Source organism: Primulina huaijiensis, unplaced genomic scaffold (assembly GCF_012295235.1).
Source record: "Primulina huaijiensis isolate GDHJ02 unplaced genomic scaffold, ASM1229523v2 scaffold43319, whole genome shotgun sequence".
Lineage (NCBI taxonomy): Eukaryota > Viridiplantae > Streptophyta > Magnoliopsida > Lamiales > Gesneriaceae > Primulina > Primulina huaijiensis.
The window spans coordinates 1-10,569 of NW_027360477.1; the positions used below are offsets into that span (position 1 = coordinate 1).

General features: G+C 32.4%; 1 protein-coding gene across 1 annotated transcript; it reads right to left on the minus strand.

Annotated features, from left to right (window-relative positions):
- Nucleotides 1-3: 3 nt before the first annotated feature.
- Nucleotides 4-6,224, minus strand: LOC140970040 (uncharacterized; the record flags this gene model as incomplete). The annotated part of the gene is made up of 6 exons (XM_073431591.1): nucleotides 5,805-6,224; nucleotides 4,211-4,297; nucleotides 3,476-3,652; nucleotides 3,298-3,384; nucleotides 3,138-3,209; nucleotides 4-1,416 (listed from the first exon to the last, which is right to left on the minus strand). Coding segments are annotated over exons 1-6 (1,998 nt in total), but the record flags the coding sequence as incomplete, so codon positions are not given.
- Between the last annotated feature and the right edge of the window lie 4,345 nt (nucleotides 6,225-10,569).

Sequence of the window (10,569 nt, forward strand, 5' to 3'; positions counted from 1 at the left end):
TTTCAAAGGATTTCCGAGTCCCAGCTCTACATATGCCAAATCTGCAAGTACTGCTTGCTTTATCATCCTGTTCTCCTTCATGCAAAAGTCATCGTATTCGGGAATAGAATTTTGCAATGACATAATTAGATTGTTTCCTACTCTTTGTTCTTTCACTTCACCATTTGAATTGACATGGCTTGTGGGGGATGACAAATTAGATGCCTTGGGATCACTACCTGTGGAATTCTTGTTATTTGTACTCTGCAGCGGTGACGTTTCTATTGATTCACTTTCCTCCAAACTAGGAACTGGACCAAATCTAGAACTTTTTGACCCAATTGATTCCAACAAATGCATAGAATTGACCAAACACTGCCGGGCAAGAGACAATGAGAGACCAGGCTGCCTGCCATCACTTGGAAACAAATCATCCTTTCCGATAAATTCAAGTTGGTCATCTGATGAAACCCGATAACCCAACGCAAGTTGCCTCCATTTCCCCTTTCCAATGACATTAACTCTAATATCAGATCTGTCATTTGAGGAATGACTAGATTTTATCAATCCCTTTTCCAAGGCCATTAGACAGCACTCAGCAATCCGTAGCCACAAAAGAGGTTGATTGTAAAAAATTAAGCTGGCGGTTTGGAAACAGCGGGCAGCATGGAAAGGTCTACCACATGTCAAGGAACACACACCACAATTATATGTGATCAGAAGCGATTTATCCTGAGACAGAGTTACGAGTTTTGGAGGTTTTTCCTTCCTTACGAGCAAGCTGTTATTTAGGGCTTTAGAAAAGAATAAACCTGAGGTGTGATGCTTCCCAATTCGATAATAGATGCACCCAAGATTATTGTAGTACATGTTAGACGTTCCGGTTTCTGAGTGGTTATTTGATGCCAGTAATAGCTTGATTGCTTTGCGATGGTTCCCACGAGCATATTCGAGCTGTGACTTCAAATAGAGAGCCATGACATAATCTTTGCCACGAGCTATGTTCATAGCCATCTTAACTTCACGTTTGGCTGCCTTCAGGTTTCTGGTGAGAAGCAGAAAACGAACTTTGTAAAGATACAACTTAAGCCTTAAATCAACAGCTGGCAGGGACTCAACAGCTTGGCTCCTCAAGAGATCATTAGAAAGTGGGATGCCAGGTCTTTGAAGGTTTCGGCCACTAATGTCAAGGGAAGATAATAACTGCAATGATTCATCTTCAAGTGCTTCCTCTGATAACGTGCCAATCAAAGAATTCTCCAATGCATTGGAAGCGTCAGCAGAATCAGAATGAAAAGCATCGGAAATAGTTGAGTTGCTGGGGATTGAAGCAGATTTGGATGCTGACAAAGGTTGTTGCTGTGCAGAGAGGCCGTTGTCTACTTGATTGTGTAAGCTACTGACACAGAAAACCTTCTCTATGTAGCTTATCACATCCTGAAATGATAATTCTTATTTGACCCAATACATGATAAAGAGTTACAGAAGTAAACAATAGTAAATTTTATGACATGGAGATGTGACAAATAACTGGTGGTACACCTTAACCCCAAACAGTAAATCTTATCACCCTAGAACTACAACCAGTCCTCATCACTCAAATAACAGTTATTAAAAGATTTACATAAGAAAAGAACGCATCTGCCAAAACTGCATCGGAGAAGAGCAAGCAAGACTGCAAGAGTTAATTCTAACTGGAATGGAAAGCGCCAGCTGTCAAAGAGAAAACACATTTAACCCCAAATAGTTTGATCATCTAAGACTTCTAAACCATATACTCTCACAAGGATAACTTTAACCCACTCCTCCCACCCCAACATATGTTTTGGGAGTATACGCCAACAATATGAAATAACAGTTCAATACTCCGTACCTATGTAATTGTGCAAAAAATCGAAATTTATAAATGAAAAGTAGAAGCTATCCTGAATCAACCAGTATATCTAATGCAGGTTCCAGATGCTACTTCAAAGTGAATTTATACATTTTCTAAAGTGTGTTAAGTTGAAATGAACCAAACAGAGTGCTCAATCTTACATTCCTATGAGAATCATTCCTTAGAAAGACCAATAGCCAAATAATTATTCTTATTGGGTCACTATTTAATATCAAAATTACTAGAAATATTTCCAAGTTGTCACAAGGTTTTTATTGCCGTGTGTGTGTGTGTGTGTGTACACTTCTTCCACGACTCTTTGCGGTTTCTGAGCTCAATCACACCTAAGGTAGTAGCCTCTAAAACTAAAAAGATTTTCGAAAACATTGATAATAAATCGCAGAGATGTTCTTCACATGTTCATTAGATACAGAAGCCTCAAATACTTGGATCATACACAATCATATGTTGGTCCAATTCATTCAGCAACTAGTATCAAGCAGAGAAATCATAAAAAGTTGTTACACCATTCTTAAAACCCTTCTTTGACATTATTAAATTTAAAGATATTTATGTACGAACCTAGCAGGTTTTTTTCTTTTTCTGAAACATGGAATAAGATCCTCTGGTCAACATAAACTTTAATCTAGATATATAATAGTGAAATTTGACATTCAACTATTTAAAAATTATTACAAGAAAAATTGTAAACTTTGTGTCTACCATGATTGCCTATTATAAGAGCACCCAAAGAATACACTCAAATCCATATAGGTAAGACAAGGGGAAACACCAACTCACATAGCAAAACACTCCTCCAAACATGTCATAGAAGCGCTGCTTTGAAAATTAAGTTAAACATCTGCCACAAGCCAATTGGCTCAGCTGGCAGAAGCCTCGACACCCGCGTAAATCAAATGTCGTCCCTCCCACTAACCCACCCCGTAGTTGTAAAAATTGTACTAAAAAAATAAGAAGAAGAAAAACATCTCACTGTGGAAAAAGCAATTTTGCCCATAGTTAAGAGATTCAAACAGCAATTTCCCACATACACAGATGCTGGTTAGTTATTTTAAATTTCCATCAGAGTTGACCACTTGCAGTTTAATGCAGAATACAACATGCCAAACGTTTTTCAGGTTAGAACAACGATACTATCTGTTCCTTGAGAAAGAACTAAAGAAACTAAAGGATCCATAATATTGATCAAATTTAGACAAAAGCAAGTAAAAGAACCTCTGCATGAGAATACCACATCCATTCTGAGATAGATTGTACTTACAGCAGATCTCAATGCATGCTGAGAGAGTAATGCAACATCCAGCAACAAAAGGCAAATACGAAGCGCAGTCCCCTGTATAATATTGACAGTTAGCCAATTGGTTTAATCAGAATTCACAAACAAGAAACATCGCAACATGCAATACATTATACTTGCTTACCTCATCAATTGGTTCAATGTTCTGATATAAAGCGTCCAAACATGAGAATGATTTTGGGTACTCATGAAGATGGAACCAGACAACTGCCTGCCGTAAGAATCATAAATGCAGACAGGGGATTAGAAAAAAGTCAGCTCCAAATCACGTAATTAATAGTGCCAAACTATATGAAACATACTGTGTTAAACATTGCCACCGAGATATCAAATTCATCACCGCGAACAGCAGGGGAACCCGAAACCTGATGCACCACGTTGTTATTTCCCCTCATGCTAGCAGTTGTATCTTTGCTTCCGGTCTGCCGGCCAACCTCTAGGTGTTCTCTAGATGCACAAGCAAGCTCTTCATTTTGTTTCTAGATTAAGGGAAAAGGGAATCCAGTGTAAGAATAAGCGAAACCAACATTGTAATAGGTTGTAATACTTTCGTACTAAAAAACAAGAATACAACATAAAATGGGAATCAATATGACCAGCAATCCTATGTTTACAAAGGGTAACACTGAAAATTTTGCAACTGCTAACTGCATTATAAATTACTTAGTATTGCCTAGACAAAAAATTAAAAGGTGGAGATAACAACCAGAGGAGATTGCATGCAAAGCTTATTATTAATTGGCAAAGATGGATATTTTTCATAACGAAAAGGCCGCCTTCTCTTCTTCCTTAATACATCCTGTTAGCTAAAAAATGTCAAACAGACAATGAAAACAATTGCTTTTTATTTACTTGAAGCATTCATTTAATGTCAGTATCATCCCAGCAACACGCACACATGATATTTATTTCTCAGGTACCTTTCATTCAAAAAATCGTCATAAAATCCCATTCAATTAAAAAGATGTGCACATAGGAAGATGAATAAAGTCCCTAAATAAAGAAAGAGAGTGGGAAAGCACCATTTAAGTACAAACCTTGATGTTTTCAATTGCTTGAAGAAGCCTTTTAGGATTTGGGCAACCATCTTGAATGTTCTCCACAACAGCTATATTATGAAGAATCTAAAATGGGAAAAATAAAATTAAGATTTAAGAAAGAAGCATTAATCAGAGAAACTCCAAATGAGATAATAGACAGAGCATTCATTTTACCATAATTGCATCCTGACACATTCTGCTCACAGAAACTAAATTGAATCAGTAGTTTTCATGTTTTGAAACCAACAATTGAAACAGGCTTGATGACCAATAGTTCTGGTGTGAATTCAAGGAAATTATTTTTTATTCAACTTGACCGTTTAATAACTTACTGAAACTGGTCAAGTTAATCATGCATAAAAACATTCATGTTCTTTCACCATTTCCTTTTAAAATTCAAATCTTGGTCCAAGCTAAATCACTTCGCATGGTTTTTAATTTCTTGACAAGCATAACAGTTTGACTGATCACAAATATGTATGTCTCGCACAGCATTGTCTCAATATGTTTGTGCAATTGAGGGATAACTTGATGAAATACAAAACCTAAAACAACGTCTAGAGCCTAGGCAGCACCTAGGCCCATTTTAAAACACTAGTTAAGACTAGGAGAAGGCAACAAGCTGGTAAAGCAAAGAAAGACTTAACACAAAACAGAGTTGATGGACAGCTTGGTTGAATGAGACATTTATCTATATTATAATCTCCATGACTGCCCCAGTGTTTGGGACTTCGTAGATTTTCCTAATAAGAAATCTAATTATTGATTGAGGAAAAAAGAATAAGAATGATTAATAAGCCAGGTCACTAATCAATATTATATTACCAATGAAAAAAATAAACCAAAAAAAGAACAAAACTCCAGCCTAAGTCATTTTATCAGCAAAATAAAGCACTTCAGGAAAACTCGGGTGAGGTGAACCAACTTACAACAAATAACAAAGATGTGGGAAAAGAAGGAAAATAAAAGAATTCTATGAGATCATGGCTTCACAAATGTCACTCAGTTCCCCAATTTGTTGGACGCCTAAGAACATGATGGTTCAACAAAACAGCAGACAAAACTAGAACTCAATTCCCATTTCCAGAACCTAGAGAAGTAAAAAATTAAAAGAAACGGTTCAACAACTTCCAAAAGAAAGATTACTTTTGTACTCGTACAAGAAAAAGCCTCAAGTTATTAAACCTACATCCACGTATCATGGTATCAAATATGACCGATAAAAAAAGGAAGACAGCAATAGTACAACTTAATATATAATTTACCGTAAAACCACAAACAGTCGAGCTTGAAGTTTACCCATAAGTTACCACAACATAAATATCAAATATGGCAATGGTATCTCAAAATAAAATGATACTAATCCAATGACAAACGCGCAAATTTAAAATCATCACCAAATGCAACGGAAATAAAAAATAAATAAAATAAAAAACAAAAGAAACTTCTCAATTCATCATGAGCTATAGTCTATTCCATTTACGCCGCTATCCTGATAATCTAGTGATATCAATAAAAATAACTAAAAGAAACCAAATTATAGATAAAACCATAAATCTAAATTCCTGTACTAAAATATAAGTTTACCCACCTTCGGATCGCGCTCCTTCTGCGACAACTGATTCAAAATCCTCAAACAATCTACGTACTTCCCAGCCTGAAAGAGCAAAGCAGCTTCCTTCGCAAGACCCGCAGCAACAGACAAAGCACTGTCGTTCTCCGCTACCGAGGCCAACGGCAACGCGTCCTCCATAACTTCACAGATCGATTCAATTAGACCTGAAACGGCACTACAATGCACCGCGGATAAAAGGAAACACCTAACTTGCCCCTTCTCAGAAATCCTTCAAATTTGCATCCAAATCTAAGATTTCAATTGGAATGGTAAAGATTCTTCGATAGAGATAATGAGCTGAATAAAATCCTGAACCCTAGCTACACCAATTTCAGTAAGAGAAATGAAGAAAGAGAGGTTGATAATATAAATACGCATAATATGTTTCCATACTGTATGATATCTATCATGTATGTGACTACAAGCAAAAATATATATAATTACCTGTGTAATAAATATATACATATATATAATTGGTCGTGGAAATTTTAATTTATTTTATTAAGTGACAAATTTACAAAATAATCGATTAAAATTATTATTTTATATTAATTATAAGTAAAAAAAATAACAAACACTAATCCACTTGAATTTGGGGCATCATCATGTAAAAGTAACAAAAAAAAAAACACATTGATAATGTTATCAATTTGATATCTAAGATAGTGTATTATATGAGCGCTTGAACAATAATTAAGAGTTCGATTTTTCATGTCAACATGTTCTCGAGCGAGCATATCGCACAAGTATTGTACATTGCTCTTTATTTATCTATCGTAGTTTGTTGGCTATTACGTTGATCATAAAGTTAACCCAACGTGCGTCAAAAAGTGTTAGTGACTGGTTCTCATATCATAAAAAAAATATATTGATAATGACTTTGAAAAGGCGTCCAAGTTGGTGGATTAAGTGAGCTTTTGACCAATAGTCAGGAATTCGATTTTTCCTACCAACACTTTATTGGACGAGCCTACCACAAGATTTTGCTCAATACAATTTATCTGAATAACGTGGTTTGCAGATTATTACGTTACTCAATATACACAAAAAAAAATAGTGGTCGCGGTTCATCGTGATAAAGAAACACATTGATAATAATTATTTTCCTTTTTTATTTTTCGTCAAACATTGATAATAATTTTTATTGGATTATGTTTAAAATATTTAGAACAAATTTTGTGAAAACTTTCTTTTTAAAAATATATATTGGTACCAAACTGCTGGGCTGGGCTTTCGGGTATGTTATTTTTCATTGGGCCAGTCATATGGGTAATTATTTTCAATCTTGAACTATTAATGGGTTGGGCCAACTGTTAGTTAGAGGCTAAGAGCCAATGGTTTGATATATGAAAAAATCACCATTTATAAGCTGACTTGAGCGTGCCTATGCAATATGTACTGTTTGGTTCATATGATTAATTATGTACTTTTGTAAAATTCAATTGATATATAATCATCATATTATTAAGAATCTCACGTAGTATAAATGATGACGACGAAGACGATATATCAATAATCGATATGCTTTGTGTTTGCGTTTTACTATATTTTTTAAAATCTTTTTCTATGCTTTATTTTCTGATTAAATAAAAATATAATGGAGAATCAATGGTTTGAATACCAAATATTGTTGGGATAATCTCATTTGATAATGGAATTTAGAAAAATCGATATCATACATGCGATGATTATTTCACGATATTGGAATTTTCCAAAAGTAAAAATTATTTAATTATATGAAGTTACTATTAAAGTGAGATATTTGAAAAATGTTTTCTATAAATTGGTAAACGGATAATATATATTAGTTAAAAATCTATACGTCTCAAAAATATACACTTATGAAGTTACTATTAAAGTGAGATATTTGAAAAATGTTTTCTATAAATTGGTAAACGGATAATATATATTAGTTAAAAATCTATACGTCTCAAAAATATACNTTAAAAATTCATTCAAAAATTTCAAAACGCATTAAAAAAAGTATATATGTAAAAAGAAAATAAGCAGAAATAATATCAAATGTAGATACAAAAGAAAAAAGAAATCGGATTGTCAATAGTTCATAACTCAACTAACATCAAAATCTCAAATTTGTAACGAAGTCTTGGTAGAAATTTTAAAAGTTTAATTTCAAATCGAAACTCAGTTAGTGTCAATACTTTAGGAATCCATACATTTATTGTGAAGATCATGGATTCAAGCATTTGGGACGGCAACAAAACCCCATTTTTCAGGGATATGATATTATATGTGTAATGACTCATAAAAAGCCCGTTTTATTGTAACGACCATAAACTATCTCAATATTGATCTCCCTCTAGCCCTTCTTTCGTGAACAAGCCCCCTCTTGGAACTTCTTTCATATGCCATTACTCATTGAATATCTTCATCATTGAAAAATAAATTTATTTCGTCTTTCTCATAACTCAAACCCAAAACATATAGGAAAAATACTTAGATCCTTATAGTATTGTTATCAATTGAACTAACAGAAAAATAACTATCTATATCATTCATATACATTAGAAATCTATATAAATGTACCCATACGCGATTCATGTATATAATATAATATAATATAATATAATATATTTAATATTATACATCGTATATATATATATATTCTTAAAATTAGCATAAAATCAAATTTACATATAGTATAAGAATAATTTTGAAAAAGGCTCGACTATGTTACATAGTATAGACGATTGTTAATAAGCTATATTTGGAAAGTGAGCAGGAAATTCACAATAAAATCGGCCGTACTAAAGAAAAAAAAAGTCAAAGAAAAACACATGCAATTGTACCCCAAATCCAAACAAAAAGTACTACACGGTGAAGCTCATGTGAATAACCAAGACAAAAGTTTCAAAGGTTAAAAATAAATAAATAAATAAATCCCCAAACACGATTTGAACTAACCGTACACGTGTTTTACTTTTTCTTTTAAAATAAAAAAGAAAGCTACACAAGTGTTTTTATATTGGATTACGTTTTTTAAAAAAAATAAAAAATTAAAATTTTAAAATAATTAATAGCAGTTAATAATTATTTCAATTAGGGATGAATTTCGATAATATATAATTTACTTAGTTAGGCTGGTTAAAATGAATAATAGTCAAATATCATTGCTGAGATATAATTATTTATTTTGTTTATTTCAAGATATCGAAATTAGTTACTATAGATAAAACGAGAATATTGAGTGTGGAGGTGGGAAGTTTGAAGAAAAAATAAATTATACATTTTTTGAGAAAATAAATTAAATTATAAATTTTTATTTCTTGAGAGACGAATATCCTCTCATCTCCCACTAGATTCGTCCGTTTTCAGTCAAGTTCCTAATTAGCAATCGAACATCAAGTCCACACCTTTTTCGGGCTAGCATGACGGCCATTAATTAATTTTTTCTATATTTTTTTATGTTATCATGTTTTTTTCCCCCCAATTTCGTACATAAAAATTATCGATATTTTAAATAAACAAAAAATATATATATTTGTACATATGCAGCATGGTATACACAGAGTAGAAGTATTTCAAAATGTATGCCAAGAGTTTCAAAAACACATATTTAACAGTTTCAATGTTACACCAAAATAATCATATTCACTTATTTTTGCACTTTAGAGAATATCGTGTAGTCTATAAATTTAAATCAATAAATATAAGGACATTATCGCGCGTTCGACTAAAGTTTTATAATAACATAAGTTTAAAAATAATCATGTTATCAGTATCTTTCAATTTATCATCTCATATCTATCGCGAACAAATCGATGTCTAGGGTTATTAAATTTTTTTTTTAAAAAAAGTCTATAAATATCGCTTTAAAGGTTTAGAATTGTTTGTATATTTGTGGTGGTTTAATTATGGCATGACAAAGGTAGGGAATAATCCATCGATATCGATCGTGTTCAATTTCTTGAGTCCGTTTTTTTTTGTTTTTTTTTTGCAGAAACAAATTTGAGTGTGTTTTTACGAAGGCGGAAATGTTTGTGTTTGTCTTTTGCAATTATTAGAGATTCGATTTCCATTGAAAAACTAGTTAAATAAAGCGCAACAGATCCACGTCTTAATTATTGGTCGAAGACACTTAAATAATTGTAATGTCATTTTAACTTTACGACGATTCAGCAAATCAAAACAAAAATAATATTAATTTATATCATATTATATTAAGCAAATGATCTATTTTGGTAAAAAAAATTTTGCTTTTTTTTCTTTAAAAAAAAATATTCTCTTTTCCCTCAGTTTGAAGTTTTTTTATGATTTTTTTCTTAAATTAACCCTTTTTTTGTATAAAAAAACTAATTTTGTTTCAAAGGAAAAAACATTGTAATTGTTTTTTAAATTTTTTAAAATAATAATATATCAATTTTCAGTTTATTTTACATTTTTTTCCTATCATGCGCGCGCGTGAGAGAGAGGGTATAGGGTATGGAGACAGCGATAGTACAGTGGGTTTTTACTTTTAAATATTTATATTTATTTATTTCACAAAATCTTATACAACATTGTGAATCAAGTCGACTTCAACTCATGAAAAGTCTCATGGGTTTTTTTTATAAATTAATTAATTTCAAAAATAAAGTATATGATTGAGTTTTGGGAAATTAAGACAAAACGTATATGATTGAGTTTTGGGAAATTAAGTAAGGGTGTTTATCGGTCGGTTCGGTTCGTTTTTCGGTTTTTTATTTCGGTTTTTTCTGTTTTCGGTTTTAGAAATATATAA